Source organism: Panthera onca, chromosome D1 (assembly GCF_046562875.1).
Source record: "Panthera onca isolate mPanOnc1 chromosome D1, mPanOnc1 haplotype 2, whole genome shotgun sequence".
Taxonomy (NCBI): Eukaryota; Metazoa; Chordata; class Mammalia; order Carnivora; family Felidae; genus Panthera; species Panthera onca.
The window spans coordinates 95294507-95316677 of record NC_138348.1 but is presented as its reverse complement, the minus strand read 5'-3'; the positions used below and the strand labels follow the sequence as shown (position 1 = coordinate 95316677).

General features: G+C 48.5%; 1 protein-coding gene across 3 annotated transcripts in view; it reads left to right on the top strand.

Moving 5' to 3' along the window:
• Positions 1-22171, top strand: part of UBASH3B (ubiquitin associated and SH3 domain containing B) — a 143970-nt gene that overhangs the window by 105421 nt on the left and 16378 nt on the right. For all 3 annotated transcript variants that reach the window (XM_060605064.3, XM_060605063.3, XM_060605066.3), the window contains exons 5-11: positions 2248-2417; positions 7986-8194; positions 12552-12684; positions 13985-14105; positions 14741-14863; positions 16065-16157; positions 17750-17894. In XM_060605064.3, coding sequence (XP_060461047.3) covers positions 2248-2417; positions 7986-8194; positions 12552-12684; positions 13985-14105; positions 14741-14863; positions 16065-16157; positions 17750-17894 — 994 coding nt within the window. The remainder of the gene's footprint in view (positions 1-2247; positions 2418-7985; positions 8195-12551; positions 12685-13984; positions 14106-14740; positions 14864-16064; positions 16158-17749; positions 17895-22171) is intronic.

Here is a 22171-nt window from a genome sequence, read left to right as displayed (position 1 = left end):
AGCTGAATCTGAGCATCGCATGCAAACTGGAACAGAGTTGGCCAGCACCCCCCGCACCCCGCCCCTTTCAAGGAGGGATGGAGACGGGAGAGACCTGAGGAAAACCCCTGCTTTGCCCCTTGGTCTCCAAACCTCTGACCTATAACTCACCTGCCATTTTGCTTAGTGTTCTTTACCAGAAAAGCCCCCGTTAGGGCTCAGGATTCTAGAAAGAGTGTAGCGAAGGCTCAGCGTCACCGAGCAGGATTGCAGGGAGGTCTCCCCTCTCAGAGGAGCTCTGACCCTTAAGATACCTCTTCTACTTGGGGGGGGGGGGGTGCTCCTTAGAGCCCCTCCCCAGGCACCCCTTCTTCCCCCGGGACTAGGCTCTGCTTTCTAACTTCGCTGGGGCCTGCCATTTCATGGCTTAATATTTCAGAGAAATGACATAATAGAGAGGCAAATTGTTTCCTGTTCCTGTCCCTCCACTTCAGGAAAATGACTCTTTTTCATCCCACAGTAGCTATTACCAAAACCACTAAAACTCCCACAAGACCCAAAACTGGTGGTGTGGCCACAAAACTCAAATCCTTCACAAATGTGTAAAGCGGGTCTCAGCCAGGGCTGTGCCAGACTCTTAAGGCGCATAATGAGTGAGAGGCTGCGAGGCCCTTGCTTGCTTTCCTTGTAGGCAAGGGGAGGGCCAGCTCTTCTCCAGTATCTGTGGCCACTCTTTCTAAGAACTTGGCCGCTCGTTCTCTGCCCCTGTGCGGCCCCCTGGTGGTGACCGGGAGAACCGGGTGGCGCTGCCCTGGGTAGCTGGTCCAGCTTCTTGCCTCCTTATGTGGATGGCTGGCCATCCCGTCTTGGCCCTAGAACCTATGCCTTGATATTCTAGACTTTTCTGCAGACCCAGAGTCCATCAGCAAGTAGATTTCTTGTCCTCCTCCGTCCTGGGTGGCTTAAGGAGATTCATCATGCATGTATGTTCGATCATTGACCGAATACTAAAAGCCTGTATCACATGCTGAGCACTGGGGATTCATTGCAAACAGGACACAGAAAACCTTGCCTCATGGGGCTTACACCAAAAAAAAAGAAAATACGATGTAGTGTAACAGAAAAATATCCAACTGCTACATCTGTCTCCCTGGGACATGAACAAGCCCCTTAATTCCCTACCTTCGCAAATTCCCTACCTTCCCTTTGTTTGTATCTTCTGCGCTGTTCTAGCTCGGACAGTAGATGGATCTCCCCCATGTAAAGATGTACAAAAGAGAAACATAATTGACCGTTTTGTTTGTTTTGTTTCTTACAGTGTCTTAGAAGCACAGTCTGTATAAATTTTTTTTTTTTTTTTCAAGTTTACTTATGTATTTTGAGAGAGAGACAGAGAGAAAGCACAAGCAGGGGAGGGGCAGAGAGGAGGAGAGATAGAATCCCAAGCAAGCTCCACACTATCCGCACAGAGCCCGATGCAGGGCTAGAACTCATGAACCGTGAGATGACGACCTGAGCCGAAATCGAGAGTCGGACGTTTAACTGCGTCACCCAGGCACCCCACCAGTCCGTTGTATACTTAAAAGCAGTGGCTTCAGTCGGGGAGATTTTATCCCCCGGGGCACGTGTGGCCGTGTCTGGAGTCGTTTTTGGTTGCCACAACTTCTGAGGTTATACTACCGGAATCTAGTGGGTAGGGGCCGGGGGATGTGGCCACAGACCCCACAGTGCACGGGGCAGCCCCCACAACAGAGAATCATTCTGTTTTAAACCCTGGAAAACCCTGTCTTAGGCCTTGAAAATATTCCATCTTTTCCCCTGGCTCCTCTGTCGGAGCCACCCAGAAGCCAAGAGACGCGATTTCAACACGACGGCGATCGGCCCTGGCCCGCACGCCGTCGCAGGATCTCTGCTTTGGCGTCAATTAGCTCATCCTTTGAGGTCGCGGTCTCCTCGGGCTGGTGATCCTCCGTGTGTTACTAGGAGGCAAAGCCGACCCAAACAGTGACCTCTCCGCTTCCCTTGTCGGGAGCCAGGGGTGGCCCTTTCCCTCTCGAACTGCAGGCTGTTCGCGATCTGTTGCACCTGCCTGTCCCCTTATTCCGCTGCTGTGAAGGACAGCGGCAGCTCTTGCCCGGCCACGGGACGCCCTCCCTTGTCATTTGGGAGGCGGGATTTATGAGGGCAATCCTTCCGTGTTCTTCCTGGAGCCTCCACCGTTGCTCTGCTGACCACGTTCCAATAACGGTTCCCTTCCTTTGTTTCCAGAAGTACACGTGGAACCTCACAAGAAGCAGCTGCACGTAACCCTGGCTTACCACTTCCAGGCTGGCCACTTACCCACCCTGGAGAAACTAGCCCAGAACATCGATGTCAAACTCGGCTGTGACTGGGTGGCTACCATATTCTCGCGAGACATCCGGTTTGCCAACCATGAGGTAATGTCTCACTGTGGCTCCTGACCCTACTGGAGGCACAGGGGGTGCGGCCAGAACCCGGGAGCACGGGCAGCTCCCTGCTACAGGGAGATGGGGACCAAAGGAAAGCAGCGGAGTGAGCACCGGACCACAATTTCCTCCGGGCTCGGCCTGCTTCCTTGGGAAGTTCTGAGCTTGCAGCCCTCCTCCCCGGGTCCCAAGTGACTCATCTGTGTAATAGCCCCATTGTCCTGTCTGCCCTGCCATTCCACTCATTACTGGAATGATACAGAAGTGAAAAGGGAGAATAGAAAAGTATGTTGGAAAAGATTTTAATTCTATAAATTCACGGAGTTAATAGAAGACCTCATCCAGATCTTAGGTAAGGAGGACACAGAAATACAAATATATATATATATATATATATATATATATATACACGTGTATATATACACGTGTATATATATATATATCTGAACACATAATTAACAGATACTTGCTAAGTATCTATGGCATGTAAGTTACCATGGAACATACTAGAATTTTATTTTTTATTAATTTTATTTTTTTGAATTTACATCCAAATTAGCACATAGTGCAACAGTGATTTCAGGAGTAGATTCCTTAGTGCCTCTTACCCTTTTAGCCCACCCCCCCTCCCACAACCCCTCCCGTAACCCTCAGTTTGTTCTCCATATTTATGAGTCTCTTCTGTTTTGTCCCCCTCCCTGTTTTTATATTACTTTTGTTTCCCTTCCCTTGTGTTCATCTGTTTTGTCTCGTAAAGTCCTCATATGAGTGAAGTCATAGGATTTTTGTCTTTCTCTAATTTCGCTTAGCATAATACCCTCCAGTTCCATCCACGTAGTTGCAAATGGCAAGATTTCATTCTTTTGGATTGCCGAGTAATACTCCATTGTGTATATAGCCCACATCTTCTTTATCCATTCATCCATCGATGGACATTTGGGCTCTTTCCATACTTTGGCTGTTGTTGATAGTGCTGCTATAAACATGGGGATGCATGTGTCCCTTTGAAACAGCACACCTGTATCCCTTGGATAAATGCCTAGTAGTGCAATTGCTGGGTCGTAGGGTAGTTCTAGGTTTAGTTTTTTGAGGAACCTCCATACTGTTTTCCAGAGTGGCTGCACCAGCTTGCATTCCCAGAAATATACTAGAATTTTTAAATGTGGTCCTGTCCTCAAGGAGTTTGAGTCCAGCAGGGGAGAGAGAGCAGATACATGAAATAAAAAACAGAGGAAACATGTTGTGACAATTACGTGCATCCCCTGGGAGGCCTGAGTGGGACCACTGATTCCCAGTGCATGTGGGAAGGTTGGCATAATCCTAGCATCCTTCTTTTGAGGGAATCGATAGTGATTTCCAAGACAAGCCTATGCTACTCTGAAGAGTAATATTGCCCTTTGTCTTAAGGAAAAGCTGAGACAAAGAGAGTGGCAAGTGACTGGTCCATAGCTAATTAGCAATTTAGGACCAGAGCTGAAGCCAGAACCCAGGGATTCTGACCAATAAAAACAAGCAGCCCATCTGAAAAAAAAAAAAAAAAGACCACACAGTTTAATGAGAAACTTGTCATCTAGTGTAAATACATTTATGAAACCGAATTTGCTTCCAGTTTTTCAACAGTAAAAGGGCTGATATTTTTGGCAGTTTATCTAGCCTCTTAATATCTCTGTTGACTTTTTTTTTTAAGTTCATTTGTTTTGAAAGAGAGCGCACATGTGTGAGCGGGGGGGGGGGGGGGCAGAGGGAGAGAGAAGCCCAACGTGGGGCTCAATCCCACGACCGTGAAATCATGACCTGAGCCAAAATCAAGAGTCGGCCACTCAGCTGACTGAACCACCCTCCTAACCTTTTGTAAAACGTGAAACACGGTTGAATGAAATCTCAGGGTCTAGACCAGCTGATCTAGCCACTGTCTTGGAATGTTGAGAAGAGCTGACCCATGAACCAGGGGTCTGGGCCAGGGCACGGAGCCTGCAAGCGTCAGGGACATGCAGCTTTGACCCCGCTGACGAGAATGTCCTGCCCTCCTTCCAAGTCATTTGATGGAAGTTTCTGGAAAGACACACCAAGGAGACGGGGCTTGATCTTGCTTAAGAATTCTGACATCTCCTGGAATTGCTCAGGATGAGCCCTAAATATAACGGGAGAGGTGTGGCTGACCAGACTCCTCACAAGGACAAAGAAAAAGGAAGTCAAGGGTTGCATGCAGATGGGCTGTGAGAAGTCACCTTTCTCAGAGAGGGAAGGTGGCAATGGAATTTTACCAGGAATATCTTCTAATCAACACTGCCCTCCAGTTAAATCAAAGGGTAATTGCTTTTCTGCCTGACCCACATTCTGCGCACTTGGCACGGAGGGAAAGAGGCAGCAAGCGCCCACACGAATTATTTTCTAAAAATAACTTGGCCGCTTTTCTCTCTTATTTGTAAAAGCTCATTTATTACTGTTCCTTCTGATACAGCGCTCTCTCTTTCTCTGAGGTCTTTGGCTTTCCCTGAGCCACCCCCCGCATACCTTTTCTTGCCTGCCTTCTGTCCCCAGGACCGTTCACGGTTCCACTGAGGCAACAGATGTCTGGAGAAGGAAAGTGGTTTGGACAAGAGCACTCAGCAAGCCATGCTTGGGAGAACTCCTAGGTCTCCTCCCTCTGCTGGTTCTCCCTTTGATTCCGACCTGCGAATGCCTGTCTGTGCTTCGCGTCGTTTTCCGTGTTAGGGACTGCGTTGGGCCGTGCCCGGTTTATATGCCAAGCGACAGAAATCTGAGGAAGGACAAAAAAGCACACGTGGCTCCAGATCCTGGCTCCATCCCTTCAGCAGTTGTTAGGTTCACTTTCACAGCTTCTAGAACGCTCCCGTCCTACGTTGTCTCCTGCAGACGACGGCAACAGTATTTTGCTGGACTGTTGCTGTCGTGCAGGCTACGAAAGAAGATTATAGAAGGGCCGTAATATATAGCCCCGGGTGGGTGCAAGACAGAAGTGTTGCAGCTCCTGCTGTGGTAGGAGCATAAAGAGCTTCAAAGGCAAGGATGTTAGGCTCCTACCTCATGTAGGGTTGCAGCTGCCCTGCACGAGGGGAGGAACAAACTCGAGATAGACCCAACAATTCTTCCAGGTCAGTGGTAAACCTAAAAGAGTATAGGGGCGCCCGGGTGGCTTGTTCGGTTAAGCGTCCAACTCTTGGCTTCGGCTCAGGTCTTGATCTCACGGTTCGTGGGTTCGAGCCCTGCGTCGGGCTCTGCGCTGATGGCACAGAGCCTGCCTGGGATTCGCTCTCTCTGCTCCTCCCCCGCTCGTGCTGTGTCTCTCTCAAAACAAACTTAAAAAAAAAAAAAAAACTTTAAAAAAGAAAAAGAGTAAGTATAATGTAGTGCAAAACTAGGCATGTCTCCTGGTATCTCTCAAACGTAGGCTTTTTGCACGAGCTTTTGAATGGGCTGTGGGGACATGGGCACGAGTTATAATTTTAGATTTGCTGCGACATCTTAATTATCGTATTGCTTATTCAATAAATCGAAGCTCCTTGTCGCCTAACTACCCGGTGCCTAGGACACAAGGTCTCCTGTGCTCCTTTGCTGTGCCTCGATTTCCCTGGAGGTAACCTGGAGACAGAATACTCACCCTGCCCCCGCCAAGTGATAGGGGGAACGAGTGTTCTGAAGTCACTTTGAGTTTCTCGAAGGAAAGACACTTCTGGGCCAAAGGCATAATTAATTAGTCAAAACTGTGCTATGCTTGAGGATCTAAGAGACAGAAGTTTCGACTTGTTCCCCCATGACTCGGTGCCTCTCTCCACCCTGTTCCGGGAAAAGGAGTGTTCCTTTTGGTGGATCATCGCATACCTAGCTTAGAGAGTTTTTCTTTTCTTGCAGCAAGCTGTTTTCACAACGAAGCAGAAACAACCTCCCTGGCTAGTTTGGAAATGGTGGTTTGAGCACGAACGTGGCAGAGGACAGGGGAAGGAGCAGGAGGCCACCAGGGGCAACGATCTGGAGCTGAAAGATACTGGAAAAGAAATAGGGAAAGAAACGGGGGCCCCAAGCGAAAGGAAAATCAGAATCCACCGGTACCACGGAGTCCTGTGCATTTTTATTTGCATTCTCTGAGGAAAAAAAAAAAAAATCACCTTTTTGCCAGTGCCTTTCCTTAGAGACTTCCAGAAGGAAGTTCCATGAAACATGTTCCGATGTGTCACCTTGACAGACACACGGAGAGCTGATTAGCTCACGAGCACACAGTCCGGGGGGTCAGGCGAGAAGGGAGATTAGGTGTCCTGGTTCGATAGACATAATGATGCGCCTTCTGGATACAGGCTCCGTCCTAAAGAGTTTCCTTAGATTGTCTCATTAACTGTTATAATCCAGGCATTAGGTTACCAATGAGAAAACAGAGGCCCAAGTTAACAGCCTGAATGTGGAAGCAGAATGGTTAGCCTGCCAGTAATGACTTTGGAGCTTCAGGAAAGTCGGTTAAAGTATCTCCATCTCAGTGTCCCATGTGAGATAAATAGGATAGAAATGTCTTCCTTACAATTGAGGACCCTTGCTGTTAATGAGAAATCAGGAAGATGTTTTTCCAAAATATCTTCGTGCCCATGCTGTTTGTGTCTACCGGGAAAGGACACAAAACATCAAGTACGTCAGCCAAGCAGTATGGGCTCTGGTTGGCTCTGAAGGCTCTTTATGAGCCCAGAGAAGAAACACGTGGTTTCCATCTGGTTGCCGGTGAAAGCTGGTTACACGGACGTACTGTATACGCTGATGGCTGTGAAAGATATTTTTCTTTCAAGGTCTTTGTCGAAAATGTAGGTTTAGGGGCGCCTGGGTGGCTCAGTTGGTTAAACATCGGACTTCGGCTCAGGTCATGATCTCATGGTTTGGGAGTTCGAGCCCCGCGTCGGGCTCTGTGCCGACTGCTGGGAGCCTGGAGCCTGCTTTCGGAGTCTGTGTCTCCCTCTGCCTCTCTGCCCCTTCCCCTCCCCCTCAAAAATAGACATTAAAAAAAAAAAAATTTTTTTTTTTAATGTAGGTTTAAAGAAAGCTCCTTGAAGGCAGAGACTGCCTTGTTTAAGCCCCAGAGTGACTTATAAGGGGAAATGCGTCGGTCCCAAAGCCTTCCTACAGGAGAGTGTCTGCACCCAGACCGTCTGTACCCCCATACGGAAGACTGGCTTTCCATGAGTGGGGTTTCAGGTGTCTATTAGGGTGCCTACCGCAGACGGAGAAGGGGAGATAGGCCCAACCCCATTTGTATAGCAGCTTAATAGAGCGTCTACGGGCTTTCAGATAAATTTCTGAAAATAAATTTCTGAAAACTGAATCCTGACAGGAAGAAAGGCCTGCCTGAAGGGAAGTCTGGAACCATCCAGCAGGACCAGGCACACATCTACAATACCCTGGGGGGGTGGGGGAGACATGCTTTCGGATCGGAGTGCAAATCTACTCAGGGCCTGCAGACCCCAGGGGCACCTGCAGCGTCCACATCTGGAAGCGGGACATGCAGACGTGCCCCGGAGGCGCGCAGACTGGGCCTCACTCCTCCCTCTCCCCCTCTCTCAGACGCTCCAGGTGATCTACCCGTACACCCCACAGAATGACGACGAGCTAGAGCTGGTCCCGGGGGATTTCGTCTTCATGTCTCCGATGGAGCAGACCAGCACCAGCGAGGGCTGGATCTACGGCACGTCCTTAACCACGGGCTGCTCCGGACTCTTGCCGGAGAATTACATCACCAAGGCCGACGAATGCAGCACCTGGATATTTCACGGGTAAGCAGACTCACGTTCTTCACCTGCTGCTTTGGGAGACCACCACGGGCTGTGGGCAGGTGGTGGGGAAACGGGCTCAGGGGATGGGAGGAAAGCTGTTGGTTCAGGACGCTCAGGGAAGGGCTGACCTGGGGCATGGGAAAATGAGGGATGGGTCCGCTCCGCTTCTTGCTGCCTGCCCCATTTGATGGAACGGAGTTCCTGATCAGAGACTCAACTGAGGCAGCTTGGGGGGGTTCGGGAGGGGGGCGCGCGCGGGGGTCCATCTCTCTGGCTGTGAAGCGTGGGCCATCCCAGTGCTTTTGGGGCTCCTGTCCGCTCTGTCCTGGGCCGTTGCTCAAGAGTGGTCTGACTCCCCAGAACCGCTGGGCAGGTATAAGCCAGCCAGACCGGCAGTGGAAGGCTTTGCAAGGGTCAGGAGACCTAACTGCCCCTCGCTTGCTAGGTGGCCTCGAGCGAGTCTCTGGCGCATAAGCACCTAGAGAGAGAGAGCGTCTAAAGAAATGGGCAACTGCCAGAACCGTAAAAAGACACGCGGTGCCCCTAGTGTCCTCTAGAGTGGGAACTTTCCACCCATCCCTCACGACTGGTTTGCCCCCAAACCAAACTGGTCGCACGGTCAGCGTGGCCCGTGCTGTAGGGCCAGCTTTGCCTCGGCAGATGCGACGGGCACAGGAGGCACCTTCTCTTTCTTAATCGGAGACGCTCAAAGCCAGCCAGCCAGCCCTTCCCTAGCACATGCAGGCGTCTCGCCAGGGTGCGCATGCTGGTTTGTTTTTCCTCTCTCTTGTTCTTGCTCTGTGCCAACGTGGCTGAGAGCCGGAAGCTCTGAGCACCAGCTGCGTGGTGCGTCTAACATTGTTATTACCGCCATGGAAGAGAAGGCGAGAGGGGCACTTTCAGGGAGCGCGTTGCCCAGAGGGAGAAAAGAAAAGGTTCTCTCCGCCCCCCAGTCAGCAGCAAGCAGGCAAACCACAAACCCAAAGATGGGAGAGAACACCTTCCTCCTTAACAACCCCCTACCCAACAATTCCTTCCGCTTCCTTTTGGTCCACCCCCACCCGCCCACCCCCCGCCCGGGAACATCCAGCTTTTCGGGGCACAGTCGGAAGGTCAAAGCTGCCTCGTGTTCCCCAAACATTTGCGTTCTCAGAAAGGCTTCTGAACATCTACGTTGTGTTTCCAAAGTCACCGTTTTGTGCCTTAGAAAAACGAGTGAAGCATATTATCCGTGGATACACTGAACACTAAGATGATATGATGTACAGCTCTCAGACCTTTTTTTTTTTTTTTAAAAAAAGTCGGGCTAGAAGTTGGAGCAGAGTAGGTGGGAGAAGGCCTGCTGACCCATTCCAGAGCACTGTTTCCAGACCCACTGCTGTCCAAATTAGAGCTCAGGCGGAAACATGGGTCCACGGACCACAGGGACGTTTGCGTGCCACCTCCTTTTCTCTGGCGAGGTCCCTACTGACGATACTGCCCTGGAACCGTATCTGAAATGAAACTGTCAGCTTCCGCAGCCAGTGCTGCTGAGAGTGGGGAAAGGCTAGTGTTAGGTGTTAGGACCCCGTAATCAAGAATTTGAGTTTTTATGCCGCTAGTCTTGGGTTCAAATCTTAACACTCCCACTTAAAAGCTGTGTGACCTTGGCCAAGTTACGTCACCTCTCTGAGCCCCCGTCTGTTACTCTACAAGGTGGGGAGGATAATTGCATTTACCTCACAGGAGCGTTATAAAGACCACAGTGAAGGACTTAGCTTTACACGGATAAGTGCCACACCCGTAATAGCACTGAACCTAAAAAGCTGTTAGCTTTCTGATTTTTCTACCTTGTGTTTTCCAGTCCTCTCTTACATGCTTGTCCAATCAAATGTCTCTTCCCGAGGTGATCCTATAGAAGAACTGTACTTTCCTATTTAACTCCAGAAGCAGAAATGATGTAAGGAGGCTCCTGATAAGACGGATCTTCTCTCTCCCCTAACTAAAGTTAGCCTTGAGGAGGTACAGTCACAGGAGATGCTCCTTCAGTGACCTGGCTGACCCGATGGCAGGTCGCAGAGGGGACTCAGGCCACAAGGAGTGACCTTTCATCGCCCTTTCTGCCCGGTTCTTCTCAGTTCTAAGTCACTCATAAGAAAGTATTTTTTATCTATTTTTTAATGTTTATTTTTGAGAGAGAAAGTGTGAGCAGGAGGGGGGCAGAGAGAGAGAGAGAGAGAGAGAGAGGAAGACAGAGACTCTGAAGCGGGCTCTGCGCTGACAGCGAGCCCGATGTGGGGTTCGAACTCCCAAACCGTGAGATCATGACCCGAGCGGAAGTCAGCCGCTCGACTGACTGAGCCACCCGGGTGGCCCCTGAAGAAATCTTCTCCTGCCACCCTGATTAGGGCATCTCGCCTGGTTCTGAGTGTCTCTCAATACTTGTCAGTTGGTGAAGCCCCACTGTGTCCTTCGAATTATGGGTGGGGGCTGGCCGGTCCTTCCGGGCTTACGCACAGGACTGCTGTGTCTGGGAAAGTGCCAGCACCCGGCCCTGGTCCTTGAGAAGATGTCCTGGGTATCAGGCTCAGCTTCCTCCCTACGCAATCTCTCAGCACAAAGCATCTGACTATTGTCTTAATGGAAGTGACAGCACCAGACTGTCTCAAAATGAGTCCGGTCCTTTGATTACAGTGACAGTTGAGAAGAAGGTTGGCATTCTCCTTGCCAACCGAGCTGAAGGACAGAGAGAGAGAGAGAGAGAGGAGGGACTCTGCCAGTGTCTTCACAGCTGTAATAAAGAAATTAAGGGACGTGTACAAGCAGGACATCAAGCCGATTCTGTCTATCCAGACACTTCAGGCCCCGAAGCTTTGATGAATCAGACAGCGAAACCAAATTTTCTTTAACTGTGATGTGTGCAAAGGAGAACAGCCTGTCTCTCCGACTGTGAATGGCACTAGATTTTCTTGGTCTACAGTTGCTTCATTTTTCCAGTTGGTCTCTCAGGCTGCACATCACACTTGCTGATACAGCTTTGTTAGATGACAGCTTCCCGCCACCCCCCCCACCTTCCCCCCTCACCCAGATCTGCTGAATCACAATCTGTGACAAGTCGGGCCCAGCCGTGTATTTGTTTTAAAGCTCTCCTGGCGATTCTGATATGCACTAGGGCTGAAAGGCCACTTTTGCAGGGTGTGAGGCTTCTGAAGCCTTTGTAAGTAGGAGGAGTCTATTTACAGTAAAAAAAAAAAAAAAAAAAGAGACTGGAAGGGGATCGTAAAATTCTTAAGAGCAGAGCCTTAAAAAAAAAACAAACTGTTTTCCTAACAGCCAGTTAGCTTTGTTATATCGCTGACTATAACAAGGGCTTTTCCAAAATGAAATTCGAAGAATACTGCTGTGTTAAAATGAAATATTCCTGAACAGAGTAGGTCAACAGGTACAGACCAGGACTCTGGTTTGAGCAGATTGAAACATACGGCTACCCTGGCTGCAAAGAAGCGAGAAATCTCAAATGCAAATGCTCTCCCTTGAACACCGGCTCAGTGAGGCAGAAAGAGATGTTCACTGCATTCGCCTTGCGACCGTAGTTGAATTGCAGTGTTTATTAGATAAAGCCTTTTGGAGGACTTACTAATCACAATAACTCAAACGTGGCATAATTTGCTGCCTCGCTGTGAGCGAGGCCTCTTTGGGGCTTCTGTAGCTACGGCGTAACACCCAGAAATGAGAGCTCTTGGCCCACGGCTCCATACATCTGGCGAGAACGGCTTCCTCCGAGAGAATTCTGTGTTTAATCATCTTGTTGGAGGTGTTACTGAGTTGGGGAGAGGGGTGGGGCCACCGAAGAAGGTGGAAGACAGAGGATAATGGCCATCGGGTTGCCTCCATCCGTTAAGAGCCACAGGCACACTGGTGGAGACCAGTACAAATCCTCCCTCCCGTTTGTCAGTTCGGATGGAAATCGCCATGGAAAAGATTAAAGGCAACAGGAATTGTTTTCTTCTTTGGAGCCAGAAAAATAGCTGGAAACAATGGCACCGAATTGAAAACTCATTATTCTTTAACTTGCCTTCGGCGCCAGCCGCGGCGGTGGTATCCTGGTTGGCACGAGATCAGGGCCCCATCCCTACCCAGAGAGATGAGCACATCTGTTCCAAGCACAGAAATCCATCTTCCCCTAGTTTAGCCACTGCGAGACCTAAGTAGAGAACAAGCTGTTCCCCTCCCGAAAGGGGGTGTCGCCTCCTCGGCTTTCCCACCCGTCGCCCTGGGCGTGTTTCCCGCGAATTCCCACGCTCCCCTTGAGCCCGAGGGTGACGTGCTAATGACTCCTGGCCCAAACAGTTAACGGCGTCCTCCTCTTCCCCTACAGTTCTCACTCCATCCTGAACACGGCGTCTTCTAACGCCCTCTCATTTGGTGATGGTGTGGTGGACAGGCGGCAGTATGAGGACCAGGGCCTGGGGGAGACGGCTCCCCTGACGATCATCTGCCAGCCCACGCAGGTAAGGCTGACCGTTGGGGCCGCTTCCTCGACTCTACTTGAGGATTCACTGAGCACGTCTTTGCTGAGTGTGAGGGCTTGCCCTCGGTGCCCCCAAGGGTCCTAGGTCTCTTGGGGGCGACGACGCACAATTTTATAAAAGACACACAGAATTTAAGGCCAGGGAGAGTCGGGTGGGTGGTACTGATCGCACCTACCGGCATCTGGGTCTAGGCTGGCAGAGGAAGAGGTTCTGCAGAGGGAAGGACATGTTACCTGTAAAGTCATAATAGTTCTGTTTCATAGGCCATCGTGAGATTAAAAAGAAAATAAGGCCCTCGGCACAGTGCCTGGCACCTGTATGTATGTCTGAGTGCTCAACAGATGCCAGAAACGTTGCAAAATGGAGAATGTGGGGGTGGGGATCGTTTGGAACAAGAGAGGCAAAGGCAAGTGGAGGATCAAGAGACTAGATCACATTGGCTGGAGCCCAGGGCCTGAATTAGGGACGAGCAGGAGAAGAAACAGGAAAGATCATGCCATTATCCCACCTATTAACCCTGTCAGGGCAACCAACGGGCAGCACGTGTAAAGTGCCAGCCCACATGAAGGTGACCACACGAAGCAAATGGGGAATAGCTGACCATCAGAAGGAAGGAATATAGAAACATGTGGAAGGATCCACCCAGCACTTCCAGAACCCAAGGTCATTTGGACACGCCTTTGACTAGACTGGCCTATTTTGTCACCGCTGACCTCCCTGAACCATTTCCGGGAACACCAACGCGCGTGTAGCCAGACAAGAGAGCCAAAAGTACGATTAGAATAGCCAGAGAAGAACCTCGTTGCTGGAGGAGACCGTCCATTCGGTCTACCCACCGTGTGTTAGAGGGGAGGCAGGCACTGTTGTGATTAACAGTCCTCGCCCTCTGAAGTTGATGAAGTATCCCTGTAGAGGGGGGCTAGATGACTACTGGCTGGATGTGCCTCTGAGCGGTAGCCCAAGCGGTCTGCCCGTTCCTCTACCGGCCAAATGCTGGTCCCACACGGCAACCGCAACGGTGAGGCAATTTTCACAGCCCTTCTGATTTTGCAGAACGCATGCCATTCATCTCATCTGAGCCTCAAACTAACTTGTGAGGTCCGTAGGAGGCGTCTTCCTGCCCCCACTGTGTTACAGACCTGCCAACGTTAATCCGAGATCGTTGCGGGGCCCTTGTCCTAGAGCTCAGTTCTGCTCATCTGGCACCTGGCTCCAGGACATGTCCGTTTTCTTCTGTGCTCCCCCCCCCCCCCCACTAATGGCCTTTCTTGCTCTGCAGCCCCTGAGGGTCAATAGCCAGCCTGGCCCTCAGAAGAGATGCCTCTTTGTGTGTCGGCACGGTGAGAGGATGGATGTTGTGTTTGGGAAATACTGGCTATCCCAGTGCTTCGATGCCAAAGGTGAGTGCTGCGTTGGCCTGCTTAGCATCGCCGTACCCTTTGTGGCCTCTAGGGGGCACAGTCAAGCTACATTCGTCTAGACGGGAGTCCTTCCTGGTTCCCGTGCTATATAGGAAAGGCCTAGAATGTGTTACAATCTAAGTCCTTCCCGATTGTCTTGAGTGGTAGCGAAGAGGTAAGTGTTCTTGTCCCCTATTCCATAAACTGGGACACCAGGGACCAAAGAAACCAATGTCTCGCCCGTGGTCATTTGGCAGAGGCAGAGACGGGTGTCCTGATTCTGTGGCCAGAATTCCCTCCATTAAATCACCCTGGCTCATTTTGGTTCCAGTTCCCTTTGAGTGACATGTCTAAGAGAAAGAGGCCGGCGTAGCACAGAATTCTCCTGCCTTACAGTGCATGGTTGTTACTTTCACACAGACGTGGCAAGAGGTAGTTTTCTGTCAGTAGAACGGAGGGGTGGATTCCAAGACTCTACCACAGAAAAAGCGTCAGCCTCAACAGTTTCTAGAAAGTTCAATTTGGTGTCTTTGGCCAAACAAGGAATGGAAGTGGAGGGCTGTCGGGATCAGCAACAGAAGTCCTGAGGAAAACAGAAAGTCGTCTTTTGTCTGACTTTTTTCTTTTTTTTCCAGGCCGCTACATACGCACCAACCTGAACATGCCTCATAGCTTACCTCAGCGGAGTGGTGGTTTCCGGGACTATGAGAAAGATGCTCCGATCACCGTGTTTGGATGCATGCAAGCAAGACTGGTGGGTGAGTGTCCTGGGGTGATTGCACAGCCTCTCCTGGCTGCTCCTTCCAAAGACTGGTTCCAGCGGGCAGGCCAGGACACTTCCCAGGGCTTCCTCCAACTTTCCTACAAGTAGTGTATTTCTCCAATTCAAAAGGGATTTATTACATAACCATTAAGTTCAGGACACTGTGCTGGGCGCTAGGCCGGTTTACCAAAGTGAAGCAGGTGTGACCCCTTGAGGGCTGTGTGGCCCAGTGATGGGGCAAGGTCAGCGTCTACTGCGCAGGGGAGGAGAGTCCTGGAGTGGCTGGATGTAGACAGGCCAACTGATCCTTTGAAGACGGTCCGTTCTTTGCAGGTCTGTTCCATACCTGCCAGGCAGAGACAGCAGCCTTGTCCTGTTCGATCATTTAACATATTCACTGATCACTTTGGGCGAGGTCCTTTGCTAGGTGCCAGGGATGCAAGCAGAGTCCCCGCCCTCAGGGAAACAAACTTGTACAGTCTGGTATCCTCAGGAATAGAACTGTGTACAGAGTAATATGGGAGCATTAAAAAACACACACACACACACATACACAAAGAGAAGGGAAGTCAGCTGGGTAGAGAAAGAGCGGGAAGGTGGGAAGTGTGTTCCCGAGAGGTGAGAAATAATATCGAAAATACTTAGGAAAAAGCTCTCATTTTCTAGAACATGGCTCGTGAGCCGCACAGGAGAGAAGGTTGGTGACGCGGATAAAGACACGTTTACGGAAGACCTTGCCCCCCATATTAAGGCATCTAGACTTTATCCAGTAGAGAAAAGAAGTGTATTCTGTGAGGAAGTGTGGAAGTAGCAGGTGTTGGGATCTACCTCTGTCCTCTAATAAGACTATGACAGGTTGAGATCTTGTTCAGCACGGGATTAAGTGTAAAACAAGACCTAACGGTCACAATAGAAACCATCTCGCTTATATCACAAGTGGCAAATCAGAGCACTGTCGTTGCTGCTCGTTAGCACCAGAGAGAAGGAGAGAAAAAGACGAGGTGGGGGGGTCTTCCACTGGGGCTCTTTCATGGGAACACAGATGAGGGGATGGGCCAGAAACGAGGCCGATACTGCCGGCTCTGTGTGAGCCCCCGCTGAAAAAGGGGTTCGCAGGCTCTGCCCGCCACCCCCTCCCACACGGAGGTCCAGCTGAGGCTGAGTGAATCCAGCAAACGGTCTGCCTTCCTTTGCAGGTGAAGCCTTATTAGAGAGCAACACCATTATCGACCACGTCTACTGCTCCCCATCTCTGCGTTGTGTTCAGACTGCGTACAACATCTTGAAAGGTTAGACTCGACAAAGGTCGACTAACTCCACCCTTCTGCCTCTAGGCAGCCCTACACCCAAATTACCCTGGACTCGTGGGATGTGAGCCGATTGAGAGCTTCACATTGGGAATTTTTAGTGGTGCCTGGGTGGCTCAGTCGGTTAAGCATCTGACTTCGGCTCAGGCCATGATCTCCCAGTTTGTGGGTTCGAGCCCTGTGCTGACAGCTCAGAGCCTGCTTCGGATTCGGTGCCTCTCGCTCTCTGCCTCTCTCTCACTTGTACTTTCCCTCTCAAAGAAAATAAAAACTTAAAAATTTTTGCAATTTTTAGCCAGGATTCCTATGGAAGAGGTCTTTGCAAAGAGTCCCCAAATCATACTCTGGTGGCCTAAATAAGATGAGAGGATAAACAATTTTTCTCTTGAAAATGCAAAGCCCTCTTGGATGAACGGTAGCCTTGTAGAATATCGTTGTCTAGCAATAATTTGGAGCCTACAGAGTGATCCCTTTTTTGCAGTGAAACAGTGAAATCATTTCCTCCCACTCTGCTCTGGTTGCTTCTTGTTTATAGTAGCAACGATGCTCCTAAGTGTCTACAAATCTTAATCATCCTTGTTTCTTTAGTTAATTGGATGACTTTAAAAGTACCATTGCTATAAAGATACACAACTTTCACCCGAAAATCTGGTGATGCTTGAGTTACAGGGATCTCCATTCTCATTTCATGGGAAGGAAGAGTAGTAGAAACAGAGGGGAACTATTCACTTATATCAAAAAACAAAGGAGCCAGAAATAGCCAAGCCAATGAAGAATTTACACTATCTTTGAGACTTCCTTAAGTAAACCAGAATGCATGTGTGTATTAAAATACTGTATGTACTAAATTTGCACAGAAAAACTGTATTGCAAAAGGCAATACAAAGAATGTTAAAAAGGGACCAGTCCCACTCTGGGTAATTACCCTTTGAAAAAACACAAGACTTGTGCACTGGCACTTGAAAATATTCAACATTGGATTTTCTGGTAGAGAAAATGAGTAATTTACATGATATTCAAATACAGTGTAAGCTATTGTAGAGTAGTGGATGCTAAGAGACTTTCTGAAATTTTGTCTGTTGTTGAGAGAGAGAGAGAGTCTGGGAGAGAGAAGGAGAGAATCTTAAGCAGGCTAGTCACAGGGCTCGATCCCACAACCCTGGAATCATGACCTGAGCCAAAATCAAGAGTCGGATGCTCAAGCCATGAGCCACCCTTAAGTTCCTTAGTAAGGCAACCTTGGGACTTACCTTAGAAAAAGGAATTGTAGTCACAGAAGTGTATACATTATATGGGGGAAGGACTTGTGTTCTTTTCCTTAAGTCAGAGACCACTTAAAGCCAGCATACATCCTGTTGGTGTGGCCAGAGTATTAAACTCGAATGTCTGTCACACATGGAAATCAAAAACCCTTGTCCAAACCCACATGCTTTCCACCTTCTTATAGCCGTGTAGAGCAACGGGTAAAAGAGAACAGATTTACCCGAAGTTTTATAGCAACTTGGCCTCTGATTTACTTCTCCACTGAGAACAGAGTGGTATTGCCTTCATCTTCATTTTATTTTACCTCTAAGGTTTACAACAAGAAAATCACTTGAAGATCCGCGTAGAGCCTGGCTTATTTGAGTGGACAAAATGGGTTGCTGGGAACACCTTACCTGCGTGGATACCTCCATCAGAGTTAGCTGCAGCCAACCTGAGTGTTGATACAACCTACAGGTAACCCTCCACGCTGCTACTTCCCAGAGTCGATGCGGAAGCCCTTTTCTATGCCAGGCTAACCACGAAGAGGAAGGACTAGATGTAGCCTGTGGGCAGTTGTCCATAGTGGTGGAAGTCAAGTTCTGATTTTGAAAAACCACAACTGGAGAAAGCCAGCATCCCCTTATATTTAAGGTTATAGATATAACATATATATATGTTGTTCATATCATATATATCTATATATATACACCATATATATACATATATATGTATATATACACCATGTATATATATGTATATATACACATATATACACATATATGATATATAATATATACATATATATTACATATGTTACATATATATACACATATATATTATATATACACATATATATATATAGTTCCCTTATATTTAGGAAAGCCCCACACATTGGACTTTCCAGACTTTATTATATCTCTTTCAGGGAATAATAAAACCACTTGCACTCCAGGATTATGCACCGGCTAGTGATGATGTGGTTCCAGAAGCTTGTTGGGTGATAAGGGAAATCACAAGGTCTTGCCTTCGATTGTCCTTTTTCAAAGCATTTCTCATTGTCTTTATCTTCATTTATTATCGCTGGAACCCCAGAGTGTAGGCAAGCCACTCTAATCTATAAGAGTCCCAGCAGCTTGCCTAAAGTCATATGTTTAAGTGGCCACACCTAACAACGATGACACCAACTAACCTCTATTGATCATTTTCTGCATGTCAAGAACTGTATAACCTGCTTTATCATCTTCCCCATTCCTAGTCCGTTGCTTCTTGCCATTAGACCAGTCTGTGCGGGGAGTAGAAAGAAGTGTTTGCAGATTGATCACAAACGAATAGTCCACATGTAAATAATTAACTATCAAAACGCCACTCAGGCATTTCGTAAAATGTCCGTGAGAAAGGGATATTCACGACCACTGTGGTGGGGAATTAAGTTCATGTTTCGTAAGGCAGAATTGGAAGCAAGTGACCGACTGAAGCAGAAATGTCCTCCTTGTGGTGTCCCTTGACCTTTCATTTCAAATACCTACCCCAACCACAAATGAAGCAACGTGAGCTTCTGGCCAAGATAGGAGAAAATGCCTTTTTTCCATATTCATTTTCCTCTTCTGTAAATGAAACTTCAGGTTACCCCCTAAATTAATTAATAAGTGTTACTTGCTTAAAGGAATTAGCATTCCTCAAAAATACAATGAAATCCATCAGATCCCCTACTAATGGGCAGTTGACCCTTAAACAACACAGGGGGTGGGGGAGCTGACCCCCACACAGTCAAATCCACGTAGAGCCTTTGATTTCCCCAAAACTCAACTACTCACACCGTACTGTTGACTGGAAGCCTTACTGGTAACATAAATAGTTAATTAACACATATTTTGTATGTTCTAAGGAAGACAAAAGACAATGTTAAGAAAATCAAAGAAAATAAAGGGACAGTACTGTATTTATTTAAAAAAAAAAATTCCGTGCGTATGAGTGAACGCATGCAGTTCAAACCTGTATTGCTCAAGGCTGAACTGTACTTGACAGTTTGTCCTGTCTACCCTGTGGCAACTGTTTTTCTGTCCTTTGGGGGAAATGCAATAAATTGTTGTCCAACAGCCCTCATCCCTCCGGGCTGGAAAGAGGGTGAGTGATTGCCAACATTGGTGAAATGATTTTCCTCACTCACCACGCAGCACCTCCCAGGCCATCCTGGGGCAAGTCTATGTCTTGGGTTTCCCCTTAAATGCATCCTGCAGTTCCTCCCAAGCTGATTTTACAGAGTTTCCAGAATCACCCTGTCTGAGCCTTGCAATGCACACGCAGACCCACACACCATCTTGGGGGCCAGGACATGGTCCTTATTCCAGATTTTCTTTTCCCCTACAGAAAATCAGAATTCCATCCGATCATTCTTGTATATGAGGGGGAGAGAAAGAGATGAAGCCTCTAACTCTGTAAAAGTCAACAATAAAGCACGTGAGAGGCATGGCCTCTAAATTCCCTCCGAAATTAATTATGCCAAGTGAGCAGGCCTTTTAAAGCACATAGTGATGCCTAAATGACTGAATAAATGTGGTGGGCAGAGGGGCGAGGATGGATAGGGTATTATCAGTCAAGAAGGCACCACTGAAAGAGAAAGAGCCCCGTCACTCTGGAACAGGAGGGAGGTGGGACAGAAACAGGTTAAGGAAAACCAGTCTGGTGACTAATATCCAAGCATCATCCACAGGCACCAAGACTGAGCCTGGGGTCTGGGTGTACAAAGCAGCCCCAGTCTTAGGGAGCTGGGCCAGAAGGACCAAGGCAGAAAAAATAAAATATACACCAGTTGGGTAGGGCTTCAGAATAGGGCTCTGACTCCGTGTGGATGGGGCATGAGTCTGGAGTGTTAGAGGGGCAACGAATCATACTTCGGTGTGGGGCTCAAGGCAGAAGTCCACCCTATAGCCTAGATCAAAGTGTGGAACAGAGTGCATACTGGGAAGAATACTGTTCCAGGAAGGCTACCAGAGTACCCGGTTCCCTGGGTTCCAGGTCTCGCTGGTGGTTGGAGGCCTACCTGACTCTGAGTGGAGTCCACGAGTCCTGCGGTTGTGGCTGGAGGCATGGCGCGTGCTTGTAGACAGGGGTGAGGAAGCGTGGACTCTGTCCTACCCCCATCAGAACTAGTTCAAACGTGGTAAGCCTTTCATGGGTTCAACTTCAAGGCAAGAACAGACAAAGGCAGAAATTAGCCAGGAGGAACTCGATCCCAGCACCTACCTGCTCTTTACTTACACAAATCTCCCACATTACAATGTGATTCAACCATGGAAAGGACTTCCTAGACCACACAAAGTGGCCTTTTGTCACTGTCTGGGGCTCCCGGGAGACCACGGAACTAGATGACAGGTGATGATGGGAGAAAGAGCTTGCTCGGAACAATGAGGTGCATCCCTAAAAGTGGTGATTCATGTCTCCCCCTAACCCCAGGGTATTGTGAGACACAGAAGGTTGTTTCCTAGGAGAAGTAGGCCTGCTGAGGGAATGTGATTTCGATGTGGGCAGGTTTCCTTCAAATGGAATAGCATCCTTCCTCTCTGGACAGTAAACCCAAGTGCACAGAAGGGCAACCTTCGGGGGGTGGGGGAAGGGAGGCACTTTCAGAAGCCATCCAAAATGGAGGATAAGTTTAACAGTATTAATCTCAGACCCAGATTCAAATCCAGGCCCTAAGAGTTGCTAATGATGTTAAGTATAGGCAACTCATCTCTAAACTTTCTGAGCCTGTCTGGTCAACCATGAACGGGATTTGCCAAAGGGTCGCTGGGAGGGCTATACTCGATGAATGCAAGTAAGGCACTTTGCACAGAGCCTGACACGTGGGAGTATTTTAGTAAACCTTTGCAGTAGTAGCAGTAATGTATTCTGATCAAGATGCCATGCAAATTCACTTTGATAACTCACTACCACCTCCATCAACCCTCCACTAAACACCAACAGTGAAAGACAAAATAAGACAGAAAATATGACACAGTAGTACTCGAAAACAAGACACACATCTCCTAGGCTAGCAACCCTAAGTAGTAAATGGAGAGGGGAGCGGCAGAAGTGGCCGAGATTGAAGACACGCAGGGTCACCAAGATGGGAGGGCCCTGCATTGATCATCCCCTTATATGGCTTCGTACAATGCGTCATAATTACCATTTACATCGACAGCCGGCTCACCCCGACCACACACTGAGGGCTCCTCAAGCACAGAAACTCGGTTCCTCGTTGTCTCTGTGTTCCCTGAGCTTTTCCCAGTTCCAGGTGGACGTCTGTGTTCAAAATAAGAAAGAAAAGACTGGTGAAGATTTTATAAGCTCACAGACCCAATGGACCTAATAGCTGCTTGCAAAACCTATCCTTTCAACTCCCCAGCTCATTTTACAAGGCCAGCATTACCCCGACACCAAAGCCAGATAAGGACACTAAGAAAAGAGAGCTGCAGACCAATATTCCTCATAAAGATAGATGTAAAAATTCTCACCAAAATATTAGCAAACCAAATTCGATAGCACATTAAAAGGATCATACACTGTCATCAAGTGGGATTTATCCCTCAGATGCTAGGATGGTCCAACATACAAACATCCATATAGGATACACTACATAGAATGAAAGGTAAAATTGTATGTTCACCTCATGAAGAAAAATCATTTAACAAAATATACCATCCCTTCATAATAAAAATGCTCAACAAATTGGGTGTAGAAGGAATACACCTCCACATAATAAAGGCCATATA